This window comes from Phasianus colchicus, chromosome 6, assembly GCF_987193195.1.
Source record: "Phasianus colchicus chromosome 6, bPhaCol1.hap1.1, whole genome shotgun sequence".
In the NCBI taxonomy this organism is placed as follows: domain Eukaryota; kingdom Metazoa; phylum Chordata; class Aves; order Galliformes; family Phasianidae; genus Phasianus; species Phasianus colchicus.
Window position 1 is genome coordinate 16,601,300 of NC_143441.1, and position 27,668 is coordinate 16,628,967.

Here is a 27,668-nt window from a genome sequence, read left to right on the forward strand (position 1 = left end):
ATGCAGTTAAAAATATCACACTTAGAAAGTTCTGGGTTACAGACGTTCTAGCTTAATTTTAACTTTTACATTTTAAACTTTAATGTTTTATGTGCTTTAAAAAGTTTCGAAAGGCAAGTAGTCTGTCTGTGTGACATTTTGTAGTGTTTGGATGTTCATTCAAACATTAGGATTAGGGATGTTCATCCCTAAAAACGTGTTAGGGTTTTCATAAAGATGGCTCTCTTAAAGAGTGTTTTCTCTTCATGTAAATGTGAAAATCTTACTTCTGTGTGTTTCTGAAGGTATTTAAGTTTGTACTTACAACTCATGGATACCTGCTATATTTTCTGGAAAAGATGCATGTATTTTTCAAAGCATTCAGGTCTGGTTAAATTTCACAATAAACAGAGAAGGCAAACATGCATTTGTTTTAGCTTTGCAACATCTGCTAGCCATTTTCTTAAGTATGTTTCATTGTGTTAGCCCTGGTTTTCCCTTTTCATTTTTTAAATAATCCACAAGTATACTTAGCCCATTTCTATAGTAATTGTGTTTTAACCAGAGGTGGTTCTTTTTGTTAACTCATCTCTCTGACTGTATTTCTGATGGCAGCAGACTGTTAAGCGTTTGAAATCTTGAATATCATTCTTAGACTGTGTAACACTGTGTATTGCTGCCATCAGTTGGAGGGGGTGAATAATGTCAATATATAACATACTTGTTAATTTTGCAGGAAAGAGCCTATTAAAGTAGTTATTAAAAAAAAAAAAAAATCTTTTTTTTTCTAACTCTTCTTCTCTAACCTATAAAATAAAATACTTGTTTGCTATACTTGCTGCCAGAGCAGCAGCCTGCCATTATATGTTCTTCATTAGCCTGACCACAGACTGCTGTTTGTTTCTTCTGACTGTGTCAGAACAGTGAGCTCATGCTACATGCCCTCTATACCTAGTCTGATATGTAGAGAGGAGCATATGTATTTTTATACCAAGTCTAAAGCTGTTCGTGAGCTATGGGGGAGCTACTATCCTATCAGGTATTTACCAGTTATTTCCACATTAAAAACAAACAAAACAAAACAAAAAATACGGCAACCTTTTACATTTCCTAAATGCATTTGTGATGAAAAATAGATATGCTACTGCATTCTATGTAATTTAAGATTAGTGTTTAAAGAAGTCAGGTTTCAAAACAGGAAGGCCAAACTTTCAGATCTGTTTTATTGTGTATGTGATCACTTGTCTGAAAATCATTTATTTTAGGCTTCTACAAAACTTGAGTTTGTTTTAGGTTTTAAAGAATTCTCTCCTCACATCCCTGTTTGTCTTTCTTTCTTTGCATTATTCAGGCAAACTTTTATTAGTTTGTGTTGTTTTGGTTTTATGTTTGTTAGTTTTGTCTTTCTAAAATATATGTTTGTTAAGACTGCTAGTTTTAGTACCCTTCTTTTTAACTGAATGTTTCTCGTATGATGGTCCTTAAACAGGAGGTCCTATTTGAGAATACAAAGTTTCTTTAAATATTCTAGAAGTAAAATAACTTAAACTATTTCTTCATAGTGAAAAAAAACACCAAAGAGCTTCCGTCGTGTGCACGTATCCCCAGGACTTGCTGTTAGTGAACAGTGTCCACATCAGTGGACAGGGATGGAAGGTCCAGGGTGGGACCGAGGAAGGACCATGTGAATGGATTTGAAGGTTTATGGCCAAAGCAGTACTGAGTATATCAAGATTTTCCATAAGTGTGGGGGGATGAGTTATAGGGCAACTTGGTTTCCCAAATGGTTCCTTTGAGATTATACATTTAAAAAGAAATATTTTATGCTGTTTTATCCCTAATCTGTAAATGGTATTTTCCTTTCTCAGGCAATAAGAGAATTAGTAGATTTCCAGGCAATTACGAGAATTACCAAAAACAATTACCCAACATAATATTAAGAAGGCAATAATCATCAACATTCCCCTATTCACACAATCAGTGGTGAGTTCTGGAGAGTTGGATCGTTGTTTTGACAACAAATTAATCCTGGTTCAAAGCAGAGGGATGGTTCTGCCCAGGTACCCATCTGGGCAGAACATGAGACAAGAATATGCCTAGTTTTACTTTGATAGTTAATAGAAATTCAGTGCTTATTTAAAATGTGGTTCACACTGTGGAGCTCATTGTGATAGCTGTCAGCAAGAACCAGGAGAAAGGTATTGCACTTCACAGTGCAAGTTCCTCAATAATATCTGTCCTTACACACTAAGAGCATGTTCCAACAGTTATGTTAGTATCTCTACATTGTTCTTTCACAATGATTTAATATTTGGCCAAAAGGTTGTTGGAAAATATTTGAAATATGCTACATATTCAAAACCGTATTCCAAGATGTTTTAATATTTACTATGTAGTATCAGTATTTCATATTATCTTGTAGCATTTAAACACTTTATAATGTTGTCACTGCTAGAAGGAGTGACAGCATAACAGTCTGGGATTAAATAATCCTTGTACAGTTTCCTTGGTCAAGTAGACATGCAAACATGTTTGAAATAGTGAAACCACCTGCTGGTTTCAGTGGACATCACTAATTCACCTTCTGGTTAGAGCTCTTTGTCACTCAGGGTACATTTTTCTCTTACAGTTTTATTCTTACATGTTAAAATAAATATAAAATCACTTGTTCTCAGGTAGTTATTGAGCATATTGTATGGTAGCATGGATTGCGATTTATAAATAAAAATTTGGCCCCATCCTTCCTCTTACTCAGGAGTTGCACGGACCTGGTTTAAAAGTTGGGAAACTCCATTGTGAATTGTTCAGGTGTTTGTAAGGGCAAATAAGATGTTATGGTGTTATTTAGGAGAAAAGAGAAGGAAAGGGAACAAAGGAAAGAAAATGCTGTGAACTGATGCAACAGTAATGTGAGGAAGCGGAACCTTCGCCCTGTCTGGCACAGACAGTTTTATCATTCCCAGCACAAGCATATGACAAGTTAGTATGCTTTTAGGTTTTGTTACTCTGTGTGCTTTAAAATGCTAGTACACAGTAAGAATGTCATTTTAATTTTGCCTGGAGGGGTGGCATCCTTTAATTGTAGCTTTTTTTGTTTTTGTATTAAGTCATTAGTTAAAAATATCATTTAGTGCTATTGGACAGGGTCCACACAAAGCTAGGCTGCTTGATCAACCTATTGTGCACCCCTTAGTCCTAATCCTGATTACATTTGCCTTAGTTGATCTCCCTGAAACCAGCCCACTTCCATGTCCTTAGATGCTTGTATACTTCTACGTTTTAAAAAACCAGCAAACATGCTGTTGCACTTGCTGCTCAGCTTTCATTAGACTTCAGATAAGAGAATAGGTAAACCTTTGTCAATCTTTTGTTTTCCAGTCAGGTAAGGTAGTGACAATTCAGACTACTTGTATATTCACTTATTGCTGTAATTCCGACGAACTGCAAGTTGAAATGCTTACAAGCTGATGCAGTTCTTGAATAGAAAATAACTCTTGGAGGATAATAGCAGAGAAATAGATGGAATGAAATGAATTGTTTCACTGTTTTCATAGTGCATTATGTACTGTCATTCAGACAACATTGCCTAGCTGTGAACTGGCTGACCTTTGTATTCATCCATTAGGTGTCTTTATCTTGGCCTGTAGTGAATAATTTCTGATGAATTCTTCTAGTCTGTACTTGTTCAGCTCAGCAGGCCCTTCATCTGTTAAAATTTTGTTTCATCTGTAAAACAGACTTACCTTTAAAAACACTGATGGGATCTTGAGAAATTTTTTTTCAACGGTTGACTATTTGTATGCCAGTTATCCCTACAATGTGCTGCTTTTCTACCTCTGAAATTACTTGATGATTCCTTTACTAACATAGACAAGAAGAATTCCAGGCCCTTCTTACTTGTCTTTCTTCATTCTGAAATAGGGCCTGTGGTTTCAGTCATGATTCATCCCAGTAGGTTGTGCTGCTTCCTACCTTGATTAGGGCCATTTTAAAAGTGGCTAGGGGTGGGGAGAGAGATGATTCTCATGCAGTTAGGGAGCTATTACAAATTACATGATCATCCTTTATAAAGAGTTTTGGTTTGACAAAATCAAGATGAGATGTAGAAGATTTAAAAACTGCCCTCTGTTGCAAAACAACAAACAAGCAAACAAACAAAACAACAAAACACAGCTTTAGACAAAATCAAGTGAGATATGTGGAAAGAAAAGTAGTAGAATAAATAATATTCTGTAGAGAAATTGTAGTCCTGTAGAGAAATTGTAATTTAACAATGTAATAAGCTAAATGGTAAACTAGGAAATGCTTATTTTCTGCATCACAGAAGTGTAGGAAAAAGGGATAAAATACGAGATCCCTCAGTGCTAGTTCCTTACTGCTTACTCTTCATCTAGTGAAATTTGAATGTAGAACATTCCTGATGACTGGGGAGAATTTGACAAATATGATAGAGGCTTGTAAAATTAAATAAACTGTAGCTAACCTAGGGGTCGAAATAGTGAGACAAATTTCAGAGGGAGCTAAAAGAATAGACAAAGTAACTTGAAATGGGCAAGCCTTTGAGAAACTGCCTGGGCAAATTCTGAATGATAGGAGCTGTAACATAATCTGTTTATTCTCATAGTTGAAATGAATGTGTCAGTTTGAAAAATCCCAGAGATGCTTGTGAGTACAGTAATTGGCAAACTTGTTTTAATGTTCTTTTTTAAGCTAAGGGGGGCTTTACAGTTTCTTGCTCTATTTAAAAATCTGTAAGTCTCGTTTGACATCCTGTTTGAATCCTTAGGAAAGATGTACCATTGTGATGTGTGTGTGTCTTTTAATTAAAATCAAAGGTAAGGCAAAGACTCATAACACAGGCTAAAAAACAGCAAAGATGGCCTTTAATAACAAAGATAAAGTAGAGAAGAAGATGTTGGAAGTTTTGCTTAACAAGATTGAACAGCCTGGGTTACGAACCATTGATCTCATTTCCAGTAATAACAGCAACAACTGAGTAACAGAGGATATAAGTAATTATTTTTTTTTAACAAGGCATAGGGTTATGTGGGGTCAATGATCTTCTTGAAAATCTCACAAAACACAGAAATACCTATTTATGAGTGAGTTATAGAATTGTCTACATCTGTTACATACATAGTGCACTTGCTTGTCTCCTAGATTTGAGATATATAAAGATACAGCATTAATAATTAGAATATGATGGAAAACGAAGAAAGTAGAGTTGTGTTGAAGGATCCCTTATCTGAGGTTACCATTGGCTGTGGAAGGCTGGGTTACAGTGGATGGTTCTTCTGTGTGCCAAGAAGAATGAATGGCCAAGTTAGATTCAGATCTTGCAGGGAAATTCTGTGCAGCTCCTGGAGGGTTTTACCAGAATAATCCAATCTCTCTGTCTGAGTCTGAGCTTATTATGGAGTCTAGAAGACAGAAAAGTGTTAAAACTATGGAGGAAAAAAAAAAAAAGCATGTTAATTTGTTTTTAATTGCCTATTATTTTCTGGGTTGTATTCACTATTCTATTTTAAATTAAGTTATCCTCCTACAAGCGATATACTCTTAACATATTGCCTGCATTTAAAGTCAGTCTTCAGTTTTGCTAAGAAAAACAAGTCTGAAGAAAGTGGGTATGGTCAAATTCGGTCATTGTCTGGACGTGTCTGATGCACTGAGATCTGTGATGCCAGATAGTGTCTCAGACAAATTCATGCTATTAAGTCCAACTGAGATAAAATGGGTGGAAGGAGCAGACCTTAAACTTAAAATATCAGGTGAACTTATGCTCCCGGTAGGAAACAAAAGTATGAATATACACTTAAACTAACCAACACACTGAGCAGATCTGTAAGTGTGAGCAGGGTTTTAATATAGAATACCAGAAATTAATATTAACCATAACTAAATATGATCTGTATTAGTAATGTTCGACTTAACTCTTAGGACAAATCTTTCAAAAATAATAATGGTATGATAGATCTGGTAACTGAAATCCAAAGTTAATTGTAAACATTGTTATCAGGATGCAAGTTAGAAAGCTATCTTGAATTTGAATTCTGATGAATGTAGTTTAAAATAACTTCTTTAAATGCATAATTCCTATAGCATATAATTTTGCTTCCCCAAAATAGAAGATAGGTTATATTTATCTGTACAGATTTATCAATTAGTGTTACCTCGGTTTCTTCTAAATGAAGGGATAAATAAATTCACCTAAGTATTTTGACCAAGTAGGTCAAGTCATGCTGCCTTAGTCTCTTTTCTAACTGACACTGGACCCACATGTCTGAACTCCTGTGATAAAATTAGTGTCTGGTACTCCAGTGTGACCACAACTAGAGAAAGGCAGTAGGTAGCAAAAGCGGAACTGCTAAGCATGCCCACATAAGAATGTCACACTTAGGTAACAGAGTGTCCCTCAGGTCAGCCTGCGATAAGAGCAAAGTCAAACAAGGCTGAATCCGTGATGTTTTGTGTTTTAAGTATCTGAAAATTGTTCACGACCAGCCTCGACCTACAAGACCTCAAATGATCATATGGGCAGGGCAATAAATTGGTGGTAACTTGCCCGGGGGCCCATGTCATGGTTGTGGAGTTGTAAAAGTTACATCTAGTGTTAGTCCACATAGATCTGCCTACTTGTTTAGGCTTCACAGATGGGATTGTTTTATATTTAATTGTACTGGAGGGGAACTATGGTAGCTGAATGGGCATGGCTGAGAGGCTCTGCATCATACCGGTGCAGCCAAGTGGATGGGAGTGCTGCGGCAGCAGGAGAGCTGGGGAAGCACCTGCTTTCCAAAACTCCACACCTGAGCAAGATTCTGGCAATGCCAACTGTTTGTAGCCCGACGGTATTTGCCAGCCATCCAGAAAGTGGCCTCTTGTCATGGCACAGGCTGATTCACCCTCCTGAAGGAAATCGGAAGTGGAATGTAGTGGGCATAGCAGAAAGTGATTTGTTTAGGAAAAGGCTCTCCAAAAGTGATGGTATCCAGAGGAATGGACAGCAACTCTCACAGTGTCGGCATACTTCAACTTGGACTAGCACAATTTTCCAGCCAGGCCATGCAAAAGCAAACTTTCAAGTCTTGTCAAGTTCCCAGGAATATCAAAAAGAAGAAAAAAAATATAAAGGTAACTGACTTTACTATGCAAAGCATAGCAAACAGTGTATTAAAAGGAAAAAGGCTGTTATATTTATGTTAACGTTCATGGGATTTGCCATTGGTAATAGCATTATTATGTGAGGAGAGTTTTCTTGTTACTATTTTGCTGTGTTTTGCACCACAGGTAATTGTGATTTTTAGTATTCTTTTTTACATAAGTTGTTAGCTTTGTGGGGAGCCCTAATGACAGTGTGATAAATACTTACTGGGATTTTATCTAATTTAGTATCTAATTTAAAATCATTTATAATCCTTTAGCCCTTTAAAAGTTTATTTCTCTCTTTGTGGTCGTGATAAGCAGATCAAAAATCTTTTTTGAATGTGGACTTTTTGAATAAAGCATTTCCTTAATGCCTTAAAAAAGCATAGACAAATTAAAGTACTTGCTTACTACTTTGAGGGTATTCATCTCTCACCTGTGACTGTGCTGTTTGCCTTTTCTTCTTTCCCACTATTAACCATCCCTCAAAGCTTCAGTAACTGCACATTAAGAACTCAGATAAATGCAGCTTTATGTTCTGAATATTCTTTGATTTGGTAATCAGAAGAATTCACCATCCTCTTTCAGATAGCTTTTTTTGTTGGTTAGAGCAGCATCAAAGAAATTCCTTTTGAGAATCACAGTTTAGATATTAGCAAAAATTTAGTGCTTACGTTAATTTTATTCCTTTTTAAACTGGGATAAATCGTTCTTTGTTCTTCTTTGCCTAAGAGATAAATGCTGCATACTGGGAAGAAGGGAGGGACTACACGTTGTTTTGTTTTAAGTCTTGCATCACTCCAGGAAGAAAGATTAAAGTGTCAGGAAGGATATCACCTCATGAAAAAGTTAAACTGGTCTAAGTACCTGATTTCTTTAGATTTAGTTGCTCTTCACCTCAGAATGCCTCCTTGCTAACAGATGTCAGGTGTTGATCGCTTTAACGTCTTACTTGGGGCTGTCAGGAGGCTGCCAAACCCAGACGGTCCCAACCGAGAGTCTTAAATCGTGTTGTGTCAAGCATTAACTGCTTTTTCTGTTCTACTTTTGAACAAACTGAGCTTTTTACTTTAAAGTTTTCATGTGGAGCTGGGCAAGGGAATGACTCAGATAAGGTTTGCATTTTAAGTGTTTGCAGTTACTTTTTCGTGAGATAAGCTCTGTAATTAAGTGATGTCTGCTAACAGAGTCTTCCAATTATGAGATACGGGGAGACTTAACAAATTGGGTTGTCTGGGTCACATGCCTATGATTACTTTTAGCAATATTTATTCAGACACTATCTTAAAAGTTATCAAACACTATTTAAAGACTTTTGTTAGACAGTTTTTTGGCAAAGGTCTTGAGGAACAAATTCTTTCTGGAAAGACAGCATATTATTTTCACATGTCATGAAGAGTGCAAGGAAATTCTGTTCTGTCCCATTCTACTCTACTCTATTCATAGTGTAAGAAAAAGCAAGAACAAAACCTGGAAGATTCTTGGTCATGAAAAAGAAGGCTCTGTTCTCTTCATTTGATGACAAATTCAAGATGTCAAATATTTTAAGGGAGAGCTGGATTTGTAGTGAATCTGAAATTTAAATACAAATCATTACATTCTTTGTTATCCATACGGACTAATGAATCTGAAGTTTCAATGAAAGGCATATCACACTGGCGTTTTGTGAGCCACCTACAAATCTAGTGGCATGTCATAAGCAAAGTATAGCAGCTTTTGTGAGAGAAGCAGTTTCTGAGAAGGAGCAAACTGACACATGTTGAGAAAAAGAGACGTATGTTGTGTAAGTAAGCACTTCATCAGGTTTAAACCAAAGGCAGCTAGTTTGAAGCTTGCTGTATCTGTTCCAAACACAAAGAAATGATTTTATGCCAGAAGGCTTCAGCTTTTTTTCCCTGTACTCTATTGCTTGATATTACAAATGCAGGGCAGACAAAGTGACAATTTTAGTGTCTTTGATTCCATTGAGACGCTCTCTCTGAACCATCAAATTGTAATTTTACAGCAATAAAATTGTTTAACGTACTTTTTGATTCAGTCAGAAGTAGAGTTTTCAAAATAAGATAAATATTGTATAGAGATCCTTTTCTGTTCTTGTGAGTGCTTGGTATCATTTTGGATTCTGAAGTTTGAGTTTTTCTTTCTTAGTTTGTAATGCTATCTGTGAGGGTCAGAACTGGTGTGATAAGCAGATACCCAGCCACCACAAACAAGAAATTTGCACATTGTATTTTTGAAGCATCATTTTGAGTCTTCTCTGGTCACAGAGTGTAAAGTGCATGAATTGTAAGGTAGTGCAAAGCTATGCATTAACTCATGGCTGTAACTTGTGGGCAATGAGATAGCTGAACTTTGACAGTTGATGTGTTGCAAAAGCCATATTAGCACTGCTTAAAAGTTTTTTTTCAGTATATTCTCTTCCTGATATGCAGAGATACAGACTGGGATGTGTTCCATGTTAAATGCTAGGAGTCCTGAGTCATTTTGGAAAGCAGCGATCTGATTTATTTTTCACATATAACCTTCATTAGAAGTAACTGAGAGAATGCAGGCAAGGCGAAGAACTACAAATAGGAAATGCAATTTATTTTGTAACATGTAAAGATGCATATTAAAAACTAGGTGCTGGTAATATGAACATGGATAAGAGAATTTAGAAAGGTACGGTTAATCCTTGCAACAACATACTCCAATGTGCAAAGCTCTTCGTGACTAAATAGTTCAGTTTTTTCCATCTGTATGCATAAAGTGTAAACAGAGCCTCAGTAAGATCCTTGGGTCCTGCAGAACCCTGTACAATCTGAATGCTGTGCAATACTTTCCACATATGCTGAATATTTGGAAGTGGAGCGTAGCAGCCCTGCCTTGAGATAGCCCTGAGAAGAGCAGGAGCGCAGTTTAGGAGCAGTGAGGTGAAGTGACTCCTGTGGGTAGCATGCTGCAGTCCCACGGGTAGCAGTGGTACGAGGTGGGGTGGATTGCATTGAGCAGTGGTGTTTTTTCTGTGTTCAGAATCTCAGCTGTTTGGGGTGTTCCATTGTGAGAGTGTCATCCACAGGAATGTTTTTCCTTGAAACAGAGAGTTCATTTTGATATTTTGATAACTGAGTTAAGTCACAAGAGAAGTGTAGCTTGTTGGGGCATTTATTTGTTCATAAAGGTTTTCGGCTGCGACTGTAACACATGAGTCTGTGGGGAGCAGTGTGATGTACTGTAAGGCAATCTGCCTGCAGAAGCCTCCCTCAGGCATACGCAGCAAGGCTGTGTAGTTCTGCTCAGCCACAGTAGCATCACTGACTGCACTGCACTTACTTCTGATTTACATCAGGTGAGTATCTCAGTACGTTTGGGGCATTCAGGGTTTGGGTTTTTTTTTTTTTTGATACGATGAACCGACACCTCCAACTTCTTCCTAGGATTCATGCTTTGAATCCTCTCCTGCCACGATGTTAAAGGTTCTGCCATTGGTCTCTGCCTGCAGCTGAGGTTTTGTTCCACTAGCAGTCGATTTTCATGTGTTACCAAAACCAGACACTTGTGAACCAAGAATATTCTAAACGTGATACTACATTGCTGAAAGCAGTGAAAGCTCAACTTGACATGTTTTAAGACTCTAATGTTCAAATCAAAATACAAGATGAAGAACAGTTGTAAATACTGTTTTCTACTCTACTTTCAGACTTTTGATAAAGACCTGTCTGACGGCCTTTTATCAGATGATTTAATTCAAAGTAATGCATGAAAGGGGCCTCCAGAATTGGACCCTGAAAGAGTCACATGAAAATATTATAGGAATATTTCAGTTTTAATAGTGATGTTAAATCTTTACAGTGTTTTTTGAACTGATTTGTTTCCAAGGGAACAGCAATCTGCAGTGCTATCAACCTTTTCAATGCTAGCACATTACAGGTAGAAACCTCATTCCCTGGCAATGTTTATCTTTTTTTTTTTTTTTTGGTAAGGAAAGACTCATCCATCCCCTTTGCTTTTTCTCTTCATTCTTTGCAGCATCTTGTAAATTAATTTCCTTCTGATATCACAGTCATTCTGTGAAAAGTAGTACATATGACACACTTCAAAATATTATTGACAGAGCAACAGAAAACAAAAAATGTTTTGAGGAATTGATCCTGGAATAGAAAGAAATTCACAGACTGTGCCACATCATGATACCATATCCTCAGGTTTAATCCTGGCTGGGATGGCTGTGTCTGCATATGGTCTCAATTCTGTTTAGTTTTTCAATAACAAACCTATATCAATGAAAGGGAAGAACAAGCAAGAAAAAAATTTTGTTTCATCTGGCAGAACAAATCCCCAAGGGGAGAAATACCCACTGAGAACTTGAAGTTCAGCCCTCAAAATGTTTTTCTGGATGGTGCAAAAATATCTTAAGCGTTCTGCTCTGCTGTCCTGTAAAATACAGCCTCACCTTTGTGCAATCTCACTTGTGGAATGTTTTCTTTCTGGGAAATGTGGAGAAGTAAGCTTGGCAGGTTGTATGCATCACATTTGTATGTAGTGCAGAATTACCAGCCGATCACATAAATGGGCATGGTTTGAGGGTTTCTGTTTAAACAGCTATTACAAATTTTCTTTTTAGAGGAAAGTGAGGCATCTTTTTAGAGGAAGTGCTGAACATCCTTTCTAGAAAAATCAGGTCCTGCCATGTACATACTTTTTATCATAGACAAATTTACTCTTTGTAAAATCTAGATGAACTGGAGCTCAAATGAAATTTTCTATGTGAGCTTTGTCACAGTTTCACAGTGCTGTTTGTTGAGTTAGATCTTTGTTAAAAAGAGCACAGAGAGTGTGGGTTCACTGATGTTCTACTTCTGGGATTTTGCTAACTACTAGTGCTTTTAGTGAAGAAAATTATTACTTTAAATTATCAGTTTTATCAGAGTAAGTTCATTTTGGAAGTAGCTTCATTAGAAGTTAGACATCAGTAGAACTAATCTTGATAGAGTATGTTTCAACCTATTTAATGTAGAACTCTTTGTGGATGTGTTAATGAGAAATGCTTCTTTTATAGTTAAAAGTATTCCAAGCATAAACTATAACTTCTCTCATCTTCAGAAGCTTGAGTTCTGTTCAGCCTACATGTTACATACTGACTGGCAACGCTTCTTTCTTAACTGAATTAGTTCACTTATGTGTTAGAACGGAGACCATTTCTCTGTGGGCTCTTCACAGTAGTCTGAAACATTTAACAGTGTTGGGTAAGGAGAAATGTGTACATGTCATGCCCGATTCTTTTGTATTTAAGAGAACATGTGAGGACCATTTAAGTTGTATGTTGATTTAGGTTGTTAGATGTGTTCTTAAAGTTGTATATGAAAAGGATTGTTTTGCCAATCTTGTGCATTGTTTAAAATGAGTGAAATAGCAAAGCCGAGACCTGATTGTCAAATCAGTAATTCTGCTTCATAATAATAAGTACAGACATTAAAAAGAGATGCCATCTTATTTCTGACTTCACAAGTTTTACCACGTTTCAGCTGTGCTGTAAAGAAAATGCATTTTGCCTAGTGGAAAAAAAAAAAAAAAGGCAGCTAATTCAAACTAAAAATGAAGCAATTTCTTCTGGATGAAAAAAGAAAGGCTGTTTAAACAAGATACAGTAATTGCAATAATGTTTGGGATACGTTTAGCAATTATAAGAACACATAGTATTTGTTGTAGTAGCATTAAAAGGTTCATAGCTCATACGTGAGCCAAAACAAGCAAAAATCTCTCCTTACTCTCTTCTGTATGTTGTCACAAAGATGGGTTTCTAAAAGCGCTTCCTTACTGAAACATAAACATTAACAAAGCAAAATAGCCAAACAATTAGCTTACTGATGATGTTTAAGCGGTGTTCCTTTTGCTGATTAACTGACATTATTTTGAAGTTTCCCACCTGTTGAACTCAATAGAAATTACCTCCCCAAATCACTGAAGTTTAAAAAAGCTGCTTTCCCGTAAACGCATTACCAGGCAATAGGGAGGATTGTGCCTGTGTGGAAGGCTGGGGAGATTCATGCATGTAATTCTGTAAAACAAAATCAATAAAGCTGATAACAGATTAAGTTGCTAAATTTTGTAAAACTAGACTTCTGTTAGGGTCATCAACACAGCACTATTGGATTTTCTGTGGTTTAATGCTGAAAAACAGGATTATTGATTTTAGGATTTTCAGCGTGTCCCCTCTGGGAGTTCTTAAGCAGTCTTTATAATGCTTCACACTTAAGTTGACAACTACAGTGACATAACTGTGTCCTTGCCTTAGTAGTCATTTTCTAATCATATTGAGAAGGGCTGAAAACGGTTTATAAAATGATTATTACAGACAAACAGTGGAACAGGAGGGTTGTCGGGACGTCGCTTCTTTGTCTGGTGCTCATTGCTACCTGTCTGCCATCTTCCCTTGGAATTAACTTACAGTCACAGATTAAGACCTTTGACTGTCATAAATCTGCTTCCCAATATGTTTGACTGGCAGGGGAGTTCAGAAGCCATCCCAGTATAAATAGGATTTTAGCACATCAGGTGCCGCTCCAAAGTAAAAAGGGCTGTTTTGCTGTCGACTTTGTCGGTGTTGTATATTCAGTGCTCCTTTCCCGTCCCATGTGTATGCATGCCTGTGTGTGTGTGTGTGCGTGCGTAAAGTAGGAGCTGAGATAGGCTAACAAAATGAACTACTGTATGCAAGAAATATATGAAGTGCACCCAGCTGCTGGTAGCAATTGCTACATGCAGTCCACTGATTATTGCACATATATTGAAGATAATCAGGGTTACAGCAGTTGTGATGCTCAGGTCCTGCACAGTAACAACATATATATGGAACAGGCCTGGGCGGTGAATCAGCCTTATACCTGTAGTTACCCTGGAAACGTGTTTAAAAGCGAGTACTCTGACATGGACATGGCCCTGAATCAGTACAACCAACCTGAATATTTCACCGAAGAAAAACCTACTTTTTCTCAAGTGCAGTCGCCATCGTACTCTCAGAAGAAAGGTAGGGGCAATTTATTTAAATAACAAAAAAAAATCTCTGTTTATGTTTTTGTTTTGCTTTAAACTTACAGTTGCATCAGTTGGCTCAGATACATCTTTGAATGTGAAGGCTGCCTGTTCAAAATTGAAAGCAGCAGTAACAGAGGTTGCTAGGTGATTGTAAGGTTTTCTGTGAGCGATGAGGATTTCCAAGCACTTTTTCTTAATCTGTAAAAGACATTTTCATTCTATTGCTTGCTTTCTGCTTTTTGTGGCAATTAAGTTCATGTACTATTCAGCAGTGAGCTAGATAAGAAAGTTTCTCATCTGAAATGTCGTCGCTGTATATTCTTCATCTAAAGCTGTGTTTTCTAGTTGGATACGGTTTGTGAGAGTCTTTGTTGCCAGTAAATGTGAACTCTGTTTACTCAGCAACTCAGGCAAAGTATTTTGAAAATAGAACTGTAAATACGTGTGGGAAAAATGAATGCATTTGGTAGAGTGACTCTTTTAAATGAAAACCATATACTTTCTGATTGTACAAAGCAAAAAAGACTGAAAATTCAAGTTTATCTCTGTGCAACAAAGACTATTCTGCATCCAAAAAGTTGATATAGTCAGTATGTTTCTGATAGAAAATCAGTGCAGCATTAGCTCCCTTAAGATTAAATCATTGCTTTTAGATTTCCTTCTTTTTCTTCCACGCAGTCAGAGCAGGTATTCCTTCTCAGGAAGAGCCCCAGATACCAACAAACGCTTGAGAATCTTCTCAGTGTTGTTTGTTTTGAAGTCAGACAAGCAAACTGATGCACAGAGAATATACATCCTTTTGTTTCTTTACAGTCTCATCATTAAAGAATAAACATACACAGTCTGCTGTAGCAACATAATGTCCTTTTTCTATTAAGACCAGATTTCCTGTATGCAGTTATCCAAAACCCGAATGAATGCAGTATAACTAGCTAGGTAGATATAACACTATTTACTATTTTTAAAGTGGCTTTGTAGACTGGTTGGTATTATTAATAATAGAAATCTGAAGTATTTTCCTTTGTGCAAGTAATATTCATTAGCGCTCAGTGCAGTAAATCTGTATATTTGGTAGAAAAATGTCTTAGTTTTATTCTTTGAACACCACTGTAGGTCATAATGCAGGAAATATTTAAAAAAAAAATCTTATGTCTGGAAGCTGTAAGAAGATGAGTGAATTATAGATTGAATAGCTGTGGATGATGCATGCTTTTGTATTGTTCAGCATTTTAAATGCTTTTTAAGGCTGTTTACTATTGGGATTTAACTAATGAACTTACAACTCTTTATGGACATTTTTTATGTCTTGGATTTGGTTCAAAAAGAAAATGGTCTTACTATTGCAAAGTTATTTAAGTAACATATTTTTCATAGTGCTAAAGGTTCTTAAATTTACCTATATCAGAGCTTTAATTAACTTATTTCAGTACTCAGATATCTCATACAATTCGTGCTCTGCTTAAAGTTTTTTACTTGTTTGGTTAAAGGAACAGAGTTCTTTTTGAAAACTGCTGGTCTGCCCGTGTTTGCTGTTAGCTCAGTTTATGTTACCTAAAAATGCAGTGAATTTTGATGGAAGGCATCTCTCAAGCAGGCTTTTAATTGATCATCCACCGGGATTGAGCACTGTTCTCTGGGACTCCTTAGAGCCGCATTGCTGTGACAATGCCAAGTTGCATACCTTCTGTCAGACCTTTGCAAGCGCTGAGTTTGTTAAGCAGAACAGATATAAACCCTGTGGGACACGTGCATCTCTTTTTTGTTTTGGTTTGGTTTTTGGTTTTTTTTGTTGTTGTTGTTGTTGTTACAATTTTCATCTTTTAACCAAGCTATCATAAAACTAACGAATCTTTTAATCCTGTCCTAAGAACAGAAGGCTGCATACAGGGCATGTGTGCCTGTATTGATCCAGAATTGATTTTGAGGGGGGAAGGAGTTTGTTAAGGGAAGCCTTGGTAATAGCCCATTAAAGCAAAATTAAGTCCCTAAGCAGGTGTCCATGAGGGGTCCTGATTGTTGCAGTTGATATTTCTGTTAGTCCCTTGAAATTTGTAGTAATCTCAGTAAGATTTCCAGCTGTTCAAATCAGATCGTACTTTACAGTAGCACATGGAGGCTTTTCAAATCAAAACTTTTGTTAGTTTTTTAGATGTTTAAAGTCTTCCTTTCCATCTGAGAAGCAGAAAGAAATACCAGCATCTCATGCTGAGAAAGTTAACCTTTGTAAAGGGGAGTCTAACTATTTCTCTGTGTTATTGTCACTTTGAAAGTCAAAAAAGTCACAAAGTAACTTCAAAAAATAAGAAAAGACCCCAATAAGGTATCACAAAAGGGGAAAAGTAAGTAGTTTGAAAGTATATCTAGCTATTCCAGAACAAAAGAAAACATTCAAGCTTCTCCGCAGTGCATTGAAAGCTATATTTTCCTGATGGCTTTGATGAAAGACGTGACTTCTAAGGAAGAAAGGCTGTGATATCCAGTGAGCAGAACAGAGCTGACAATAGGCAGACGGTGCTCCTTTGGGGAGCCGTGCCGTGTAACAACCTCTGCCCTGAGCTTGAGGGGCTCCACAGAACACCCCTATGCCTCCTCCCGCTGTCTGTACAGCAAGGAGGAACACCTTGGGACAGCACAGAGGTAGCACAGTCCAGAAAGTGCAAAAGAACTGTTTACAGAGTCCCAGAATCCTCTGTATCCCCATATTTGCTTCATGAGCAATATTTTGGCAAGATGGAAAATAGGTCTGCGAAGCTGAATGTGGGCTGAGGGTTGGATTTCATTTCCCTTTGCACACAGTCATTTCACAGGCAAAGTTAACAAAAGATGCTGGCTGCTGTCTGTGAATTTAGGCCTTAACCTCAGGCGATGTGGAGGAGGCCAGAAGTAACTGGAAGCTGCCCTGAAAAGTACTGATCTGCAGGCTCAGATTCTTGAGTTGTGCGTTAGCAATTTCACTACTTAGCCCTGTTGATCACCTTTTTTTTCCCGGGTGAGGTTAATGACATATTTTTAAGGGCCCTTGGTATAGTGGCAGATAGGGTTTAAAAGTTATTGTTGTTACTGTAATTGTCATTGTCATTTCCCTTTGTATTTTCTCAGCCAGTTTGTATGCAGCTGACTAAAAGACTGCTAGCTTACACTACTGAATTAGTCCAAACTGAGTTATTAGCAGTGTGAAAACACGGGGCTAATCTTTGAATACCTCAGAAAATACAACCTGGAGTTCATGTAAAAATGTCTTCTTAACAGCGCAGGGTGTGTGTGTGCATATAATGAAGTTACAAAAAGACTGAGTACTTTTCATCTTTGGCTCCTAAAGGAGAGTAGCTGAGTAGCTCTAACTAAGCTAACAGTTATTTTTAGCTTACGAATGGTTAATTTCACTTTTGACCACCCAAATAAGGAAGTAGCCATGATCAGAGAATTGGCATCCATTCCAGCAAATTATTATGCAGTTGGAATTACATCTCTTTTTTAAGAAAAATGTCAGTGGAAAATGTGTTTCCACCTGATTTACTCTAACCCTTGCACAACAAAATGAAGGATGGGAGAGTAAACTGTCATGCTTTGCTTTTGCATCTGTAGTAAAACTGATGTTCACTGAGATTTCTAGATAAGTAAATTATTTATCATACTGTGGCATGTTCTCTAAAACCATTTTAATAATTTGGTGAAAAAAAAAAGTTGAATGACCCGACACTCAAGTATTATGTACAGTAATGCATTTTGTCCCTATACCTGGTAATGGGTGCAACTGCAGTAGTGATAGCAGCAGTTCAAGCGATAGCAGGGTTTGAGCTTCTTTGACAAGAATTCTGACTCATGCCAAACATGAGTGCTAATATTTAGGAAAGTCACTCAGAGAAAAGAGACTGTAGGAAATGTTGTTCATACTGTCTTTGCAGAATCTCTTGCCGAATTTTACTAATTCCATAAATCAAAGAATGTTCATAAAGTTGTGGACAAGAAAGCCAGCTAGCTCACAAGAAAAGTCAGGAAGAAAAGAGATGCTCTATGGAGAGTTAAACGACTTTTCTCAGGAGGAATTAAAGAAGGTGGCAAATAGAGATCAGTGTATCACATAGCCTTTCAGATGAATAACAATGATTGTACAAACAAACAGGAGTATGATTTTTCTGACTCAGCTCTGTGCTTTGTCCAATAGATGTTCAGTAGACTTCTACACAAGTACACCAAGGATGATAACTGGATGCTTCTTGTTAATTTTCTTATTCTTCGCAAGTAATTGCAATGTGACTATAAAATCAGTTTTACAGCAGTATAAATTTTCTTTTCAGTTCTGATACAGTTCGGGACTCCCAAGGTAGTAATTAATTTCTTCTTATTCATTTTCATACTGCAGTGTTTAGTAAGTGAATACGAGCTTAGGAGTAAGCCTGAACTCCACATTTTCTTGAGTGATCTCTAGTCACACAGCTTGCTTGAAGAAAGAAAGATTTCAGGGAGTACATTTATTACATGACTCTGCCAATGCACAGTGAAAACAAAGATGGTGTAATGGTCTGAAAATGTTCTCCAATAGCAAAAATGGCTTTCCCTGCTTGCAAGGAATAAGCCTATGAAGGATCAGGAGCAAGCCGATGAGCATCTGGTTTATAAACACTGTTTGTTGGTGTCAGTCTCACATATTCCTGTTGGACAGTCAAACACAGTTTGATCCTAGGAATTTTTTAAGGTGTGGATTAATTCCTAAGTTAATATTATATTGTGCATACATACATAGAGCTAGAAGTGGGAAGTCTGTGCAACGGTTCTTTAACAAAACTGACATTTGCTTTTCTCAAAATGTGTTTGTCTGAATATGCGCAAGGTACAAAGAAAAAATGCTTTACCATTTTTCAGGGGTTGTTTCCATTTAAATAGCTTTTCTTTGCCTTACTGCAGGGGGCAAGAATAGCCCAATTGTCTCTTCTGAGTCCTACCAATCTGTTACACTGCGCATTGAGGTGTCACTCCTACAAATGAGACCATAGGCATATGGTGTTAAAGGTACAGACTACATCAGATAACTGGTTAGGTTAGCAGATCTTCATCTGCCTTGCATTTGTAGAACATTTTCCTGCAGAAGAAAATTGTTTCTTGCCACACCAGTACCAGGAATATTACAAGCTGCAACTGCAATTTAAAAGTTGGCGTAGATCGCCATCAAGACTCAGTGAATTATACAACACACTCAACATGCTCTTCCAGGATAGAGGCAGCTGGTCCTGCTGGGCATTTAGCCTTGCCAAGAAGGTAAGATTAGGCAGGCTGGTAGAAGGTAAGAGAGCAAAGGAACTGCCTTAGGCTGTAGAAGAAACAGCAGACAAGACAGATCAAAGTTGTTCATCGGTGATCTCCGTTCAAATCAAAGATCAACAGTGAACAATGATGTCAAATCAATCTCAGTGCTTAACTTTGAGGATCATACTGGACGTACCAAATGAAAATCTGAATACAGCATAGTATTATAGAACCACAGAATGGCTTGGATTGGAAAGGAAATCAAAGCCCAACCAGTTCTAACCCCTGCTGCGGACAGGGCTACCGCTCACCAGCTCAGGCTGCCCAGGGCCCCATCCAACCTCACCTTGAGCACCTCCAGGAATGGAGCATCCACAGCTTCTCTGAGCAGCCTGTGCTGTGGCCTTACTACTCTCACAGTAAATAGTTTATTCCTAATATCTAACTCAAGTCTACCCTATTTCAGTTTACAGCCATTACCCTTCGTCCTATCTCTACAGACTGTTGCCTGCAAAAAAAATAAAAAATAAAAAAATCCTCCAGCTTTCATGTGGCCCCCCATTATGTGTCCCACCCAAAGGACACAGTGAGGTCTCCCCAGCACCTTCTCTTCTCCAATCTGAACAAACTCAGCTGCCACAGCTTTTCATCATAGAATTGCTCCAGCCCTCTGAATATCCTCACATCCCTCCTCTAGACTCACTCCAAGTGCATGTCCTTCTTCTGGCTTGAAAGACAAGGTAACAAAATTGGCTATTACTGTACAGTTCAGTGATATCTATGTTGCTTTTGAGTGATTCTGTTAGCTAATTGCTAACTACTCAGGAATTGCAACTCCTAGGAATTATTTACAGTGAATGTTACAGTTTGCAAGAACTGATTTTCCTTATCCCTTCGGGTGTGGTCTGCCACATTCTCTACTGAGTCAGTGAAGGAGGGCAGGGTATGTGTTTTTCTTGTGTCATAGGGACAATCCTGTAAAAATGATGAACATGATAACTTAGATTTAAGTAATTTAAGTAGAAAGCAATTAACACTTCTGATAAAAGAACAGTTAGGAATGTGCTTACATGTAGTGATTCCATTTTTAATTTCTAACTTGGAGTGCCTGTAGAGGATTTCTTTCCAGCCAGAATGAGAACTGTTTCCTGAGTAGGATAAAGTCCTGAAACTCCAAGAAGAGGATGGACATCATGGGTCACATGTGCAGGCTGCTGTATATATTTAAGGAAGCAGTTTAAACAAGTCGTCTCCTGCTGCTCCAATAGAACAAAGCTGCCATTACATGAGCAGTGCTAACCAGATTATATGCTTAATGAAATATCAAGGCATTTAATTTAGAAGTATTTCTTGAGGAAGCAAAAGCTGGCGATACTGAATTTTAGAGGGCATAATCTATGCTAAACTAAGTCTGCCTTTTATGAATAGGAGTAACTAGAAGTCATTGATTGTTACAAAAAACGTAGAAAATCCTGCATCCCTTTGCTGACCCTGCTTCCTCCTTTGTCAGCTGCATGCAGGGTGTGTGTTGTGTGAGCAAAAGGGGGGCAGGATGGGGATAATAGCCTCTGCTAATCCTCCACTGGCATAATGTCCGTTAGCAGTCATGATGTAAATTAGAACCGAAACCCTGCTGTCTCTCTTCCCTCGAGGTCAGGAACCAGATCTGTGTGTCCACCAGTCTTTACCCAAGTTTTTAATATAGAAATATAACTTAAATGTGAATCTAATGTTTTGCCATACTGTAGATCGAGATGGTAGGAGTATTAGTAAATCGATGATGCAGGCAACTGGGTTCTGTTTCCCAGTGTTACCTAAGAGGTGTATTTGTTTCCTGTAATTTCAGGTTCTCAGAATTATGCTCAAAAATATAAAGTGCACATTACAATTACTTCTTGCCTTGTTTCTTCCTCCTTTCTCCAAATCAGCCCTGGAAAGTTCATTTAATTTAAGCTGAAGTAATTTCAAGTGTTTGCTGTCTGTTGAGGGCTTTTCTTTCTGGAGAACCTGTGGCAAGTGTAGTCTTACAAAAGCATTCTCCTTTAAGCCTCCTGTTACTGAGCTTACTCTGGGTTTTAGTCACAGGAAGATGACAGCCATCCCCCGGCAGCATCCTCTGACAGCCTGCTGGTGCCTGAGTCCTAGTGTTGGTTGATCTCCATGCAAGTCCCCAAGCTGCACCGAGCTGTGCTGATGACAGGGCAGAAAATTTTGAGTCTGGTTTAACGTGTCATGCTGCTGATGGATGCAGCAAGGCAATGGAAGTGATAATGTCCCAGCCAGCTGTGTCCAAAGGACTGTCCCAAATTGCACTCATAAATTGCACTCAGCTAGTTTGTAGATGATGCAATGTGGGGAAGGATGGCTGATGCCCTAGATGGGTATGCTGCCATTCAGAGGGACCCAAACAGTTTGTAGAAATGGCTGAGAGAAATCTGTTGAGGTCCATAAAGTGACATAGCAGTTCTTCCACCTGGGGTGGAATAAATGCAGCAATAAAGGCTGGATGCCTGCTGGCTGGGAGGGGATTTGCAGAGAAGTACTTGGGAATTCCTGGTGGGCAACAAGTTGAATGTGAGCAAAAAGAGTGCCCTTGAGGTGAGGAAGGCCAGCAACATCTTGGTCTCAGTTAGGAGGGTCATCACCAGCAGGATGAGGGAGGTGAGCCTTCCCTCTGCTCTGCACTGCTGAGATGTATCTGCATTGCTGGGACCGATTCTAGACTATGAGGTACGAGACAGATGTGGTCACAGTGGGACAAGTCCCGTGAAAGGGCACAAAGGTGGAGAAGAGACTGGAGAGTGTGACATAGGAGGAGAGATTGGGAGTGCTGGGACTGGTTGGCCTGGAACAGAGAACATTCACTGGGATCCTATCCATGTGTAAAAAAACTCGACAGGGCTGACTGATGAAGGCAGAGCAAACTCATCTCAGTGTTGTCTAATGACAGGACAAGAGGTAAAGAGCACATGTAAACATACAGTGAATTCCATACAAACATAATGAAATAATCTTCTTTTACTGTGAGGGCACAGATTGCTCACAGGAGTTAGAGAGTCTCCATCCTTATGGACAGTCAAAACTCAGCCAGACATGACCCTGACCTATGATGTCCCTGCTGCAGCAGGGAGGTTGGACCAGGAGATCTCTAGAGGTGACCGAGACCCTCAGCCTCTCGGTCATTCTCTGAAGTATTTACTGTACCTCAATAATTTTAAAGCGTTAAATGAATAGCTGCATTTCCCTCTTTCTCCTCTCAAAGTGAATCTTAGACCTTTGCATACAGAGAAGTTTTTCATTAAGAAAAAATATGTACCATAACTCCTTTGAATTATGAATTATGGAAACACTTTGAAAGCTTTGTATTTTACTACATTTGAAAGTTCTCTTTGGCTTGGAATTATGTTGGTTGCCATCAAAATTGTTCTGTTTGTTTTTTTGGTTTGTTTGTTCGTTTGTTTTACATAAGAGCAAAAATATGTTTATATTGTCAAAACTAATGATGTTTTGGGAAAAGAACAAAGCATTCCCGACAGTTTTTCATAGTAGTAATATTTGATTTCACTCATTAGTTGTCTCATAAACCACTCCAGAAGAGATAATGTCATTCCCACACGTATATGTACACACACACATATTTGAATACCCACATATTTTGCCCTAAATTCAAGCTATATTAAATGCAACAGTGAAACACACCCAGGTAAGGTATGATCAATGCAGCTTTTACAATCTGTTGCTGGTACTTCTCAAACACACCTGCAGAGCTGTTTTGAAACAAATACACTGTCAGTAAATGTTTCTTACTAGCATGTCCCTGAGTCACTTTGCAACCTGGCATCTTATCTCAGAATACAAGCACATCAGTTGTTTTTCAGAAACAGAAGAGAAGTGGACTCTCTGTTTTGCTGTTACTTAATTTTTCACATCAAAGCCCTTGATATAAAAATAAATATATTTGTTTTTCTGAGCTATTGTTTTGTTTCAGGAGAAAGCAGTTATGTTATGCCTTTTCCCTCTTGACCAGCAGGTGCTGAAACAATCTGAAAAGTAGAAGATACTGCATACAACGTTTAAATACTTCTGTGATATTGTTAGCATGAGCTTTTTATTCAGGAAATCCAGTGCGTTGAGAAGTGTGGGGCCAGCAGACAATATCTGCAGTGAATGTTAATACAGTATTTTTATATCAAATGTATCATATCATTTTATAGAGTTTACATGCCACATCCTCTTTTTCTTTGCAGGGTATATACCCAGTTACTTAGACAAGGATGAGCTATGTGTAGTATGTGGGGACAAAGCCACCGGATATCATTATCGCTGCATCACTTGTGAAGGTTGCAAGGTAAATGGTCTAGCGGGAAAGTGGGAATCAGAAATAGCTCTCCAGCTTCTCCATTTATACAGATTGCCTGAACTGTACTACCAAATAAAACAAAGACAGATTAGAAGCGAATAAGAACATCCAGTACTGATGATAATATCATCATATTATCTGGCTGTGCTGTCGATCTACATATACATAAGGAATATAGTTGATTTTAGCAGTGTTTGCTTATGAAAAGACAGAGAATTTAAGTTTTTTGTTGTTAACTGTTAGCTTTTTCTTTCCCATTTTTTGTGTTTTTTTTCTGACCGAGTTCTCAGCCAGTGTACATTACCATCCTCACAAAAACTTCAATGAAACTCTTTATGCAATAGTTGAGATTCTGCCTATGGCCACGACAACTCTGTGGTGATTAACAGTGTTCCAGTGTATCTCATTATCACTGCAAAGACCAAAAACCAAAAATCTCATCCACATGCTCATGTGACAGTAACATCCATCACTTCAGGAAGCATCAACACAAAGTTAAAACAGATTTAATTTTTTTTTTACTTCTTCAGCTTAACCATAACTGAAAATATGCTTTCAGTCTTTTTCATCTCTAAAGCTACATGAAAAAATGAAAAGAAAAAAAAAAGATTGCTTTGGGCATGTAAATGAAAAAAATAAATGAATAACATGATCAGGCACATTTTGCGTGATTTCACTGTCATAAATTTGCCTGATGGCTTGAGATCCTGTAAGAAAGCTATTCTTTCTTACAGAAAAGGAATTTTTTTCTAAACAAATGGAACCACACATGTCATGCACTAGTGTCATGGGACTGAACCACAAAAGTCATATTTTGTTAGTCTCCAGAGTCAGGAATATTTGAATATGAAATGTTGGGTATGGATTGGCATTAGATCCCCACATCACAGTAACAATATTGAAGTAGTTTGTTTTGTTGTACATCATTGCATTTTGATACATCTATGAGATGAGCAAAGACTTAAATATCGTGTGTGTAGGAGGTTTGTAGTAATATTCATCACAGTTTTATACACATACATATTTATTAAAAAATGTTTATATGTGAGAAAAATTGTGGAACCAAACAAGTGATTTTTACACATCACATATACCAGGCAATAACAACACATAAAGCTCAGGAATATGGCTTAATTCAGATACAATGACAAGTAAGCAATAGTGTGGCATTATGAAATAGCTTCTGCTCCCAGCTGAACAGCAGTATTTCCATATTTCAATATTGCCATATTTCCTGCTAAGGTTTTTTTTGTTATTTGAACTGAAGTATTTATTTTTATGCCCACCAGCTATTGTAAAATATAGTATAACAAATCTAGTTATATCTTCTGATATATAATTTAAAGTAATGCTTTCATGCACAAAGAGCCAAGTTGACAATTTGCAACAAGTAATTAATTTTTTTCTCCAACAGTTAGCTTCCAGACTGTGTTGTTTTGTTATTTTTGCATTATATTAACTTGTATTGTATTAACTGTACAAGCTGGTTTGACAGCTATTTTGTGTGAACAATTTCAACTCTCATTTTGGAGGATCTGCATACGCATTTTGAGTTGTATGAATTATCAGCAAAGTTGCATGTAATCAGTTCTCAAAAATTTAACATTTACTAGTTGCTTCCACTGAAAACTAATTTTATAGCAAAATTTATTTTTGGCTGATAGCCAAAAATTTACTTTGGCAAGTGCTCGCATGTGATTTTCGGAGAATAAATTGAAAGGAAAATATGGATTTGACAAAGGTCAGGAGAGCTAACTTTCTGCTGTTTAAGGAACTGTTAGATGAGATCCCCTAGGAAACTGTCTCTAGGGACAAAGGAATGGAACAGAGCTGTCAGCTCTTTTAGGACATCTGTCTGAGAGCACAAGAGCTCTCCATTTCCCAACGTAAGAAATCAAGCAGAGGAGACAGGAAACTGGTATGGCTGAGCATGGACCTGCTGGTCAAACTGAGGGATAAGAAGGAAATGCACAGTCAGTGGAAACAGGAGTGTGTGGCCTGGGAAGAATGCGAGCATGTAATCTGGTCATACAGAGATTGAATCAGAAAAACAAAGGTGCAGGTGGAACTGAACCTGGCTAGGGATGTGAAAAATTAGAAGAGAGACACTGGTCAACAGAAACAGTCCAAGGACAGGCCAGGACCCCCTCTGCTAAATGAGAAGGGAAAACTGGTAACAGCAGACATGGAGAAGGCAGAGATACTCAGCAAATTCTTTGACTCAGGCTTCATTAGCAGTCAGACTTCCCACTTCTCTCAAGAGAGGTCCCTGAACCTCTAGGCAAGGGTTAGGATAGAAAAATCCATTCCTTTGTAAACAGAGAGCAAGATCAAGACCACCTGATGAGACTGACTGTCTATGGGGCCTGGTGACATGTATCCCAAGTGCCTGAAGTGGAGGTATCACTCCAGTTTTTAAGAAAGGGATAGAGGAAGACCCAGGGAACTACAAGCCAGTGAGCCTCACATCTGTTCCTGAGAAGATCATGGAACAGATTCTCCTGGAAGAGGTGTTAAGACACATGCAAGAAGCAGAGATGTTCCGAGACAGCCAGCACAGCTTCACCAATGCCAGATCATGCCTGACCAGTCTGGCGGCCTTCCACAATGGAATGACAGCATCGCTAGAAAAAGGAAAAGAGATTGATTTCATCCACCTAGAATTCTGCAAGTCCTTTGATACAGTCCCACATCACATTCATATCTCTAAATTGGAAAGATATGGATTTGAAGGGTGGGTTATTTGGTCGAGAAGGAATTGGTTGTACGGTTGTAACCAGAGGGTTGTGTCAACAAATCTGTGTTTAAGTGGAGGCCAACAATAATTGCTGTCCTCCATGGATCTGTCTTGGGAACAGTGATCTTCAACTTCAGAACAACATGGAGCAGTTGGAGCAGTTGCAGAGGAGAGCCATGAAGATGATTAAAGAACTACAGCACCACTCCTGTGGAGCTGGGGAATTCAGGAAGCTGATCTTATTCAGTCTGGAAAGCAGACGGCTTTGGGGAGACTTATTGCTGCCTTCCTACATGAAGGGAGCTTACAAACAGAAAGGAACCAACTGTCTGATATTGATAGGACGATGGGGAATGGCGTTAAACTAAAAGAGAGGAGACATAGATATCAGTGTAATTTTTTTTTTGCTCAGAAGGTGAAGCAGCACTGGAAGTGGTTGCCCAGAAAAATTGTGGATACCCCATCCCTGGATGAGTTCAAGGCCAAGTTGGATGGGGCCTTGGCCACTGATCCAGTGAATGACAACTCTGCCTATGGCAGGGGGACAGATACTAGACAGTCTTTAAAGTCTTCTCCAATCCAAGCCAATCTATGATTCTATGATTGAAACATAAATAAAACAAATTCTAATGTCACTGAAATATTTCTCTAAGCTGGACCCACTGATCTATTGCCAAAAAGTAAAGAATTTAGGAAAGTAGAATGTACAATAAAATATGCTTTCTTTTGCTGGTAATGCTTATATTTAATACGTTTTTGCTTTTTTTTTCTAATTGCTCTCTTTATTGTTTAGAAATGCCTTTTCTACATTTCACTGTGTGCATGTGTACAGAAGTCTGAATCATCTTTCAGAAGAATCAAATGTAGCAATATGCATGATTGTATAGGTGCACGCCTATTTCCATGTGCATATATGAGCAAAGTGCAAGAAACAAAAGTGACATAAATTTGTGTACAGTCACCGAGACTAAGGCTGGAAGTGATTCAAGGCAGAGAAATGGTAATCTGATGAGTTTGGACAAATATGGAGAGCAAGTTCCTTATCATATTGCATCTAGTGATGGTCAAAGACGTTTTTTAACAACAAAAAAAAATGTAAGGAATGCAAAGCTATGGGAGAATACAAAGCTGGACTCCATACAGCATATGCATGATGAAAAGTGTTAACAGTTATTAAACTTGAGCTAC

General features: G+C 38.0%; 1 protein-coding gene across 13 annotated transcripts in view; it reads left to right on the plus strand.

The window, feature by feature from the left end:
* The window catches only part of THRB (thyroid hormone receptor beta), a 163,868-nt gene that overhangs the window by 117,761 nt on the left and 18,439 nt on the right, over positions 1-27,668 (plus strand). For 11 of the 13 annotated variants that reach the window (XM_090142559.1, XM_090142564.1, XM_090142560.1 and 8 more), the window contains one exon: positions 23,631-23,731. In XM_090142559.1, the coding sequence (XP_089998685.1) occupies positions 23,631-23,731 (101 nt within the window). Of the gene's footprint in view, positions 1-6,472; positions 7,114-13,758; positions 14,132-23,630; positions 23,732-27,668 lie in introns of those variants that run through there. The other 2 variants (XM_090142567.1, XM_031590230.2) reach the window with 2 other exon arrangements.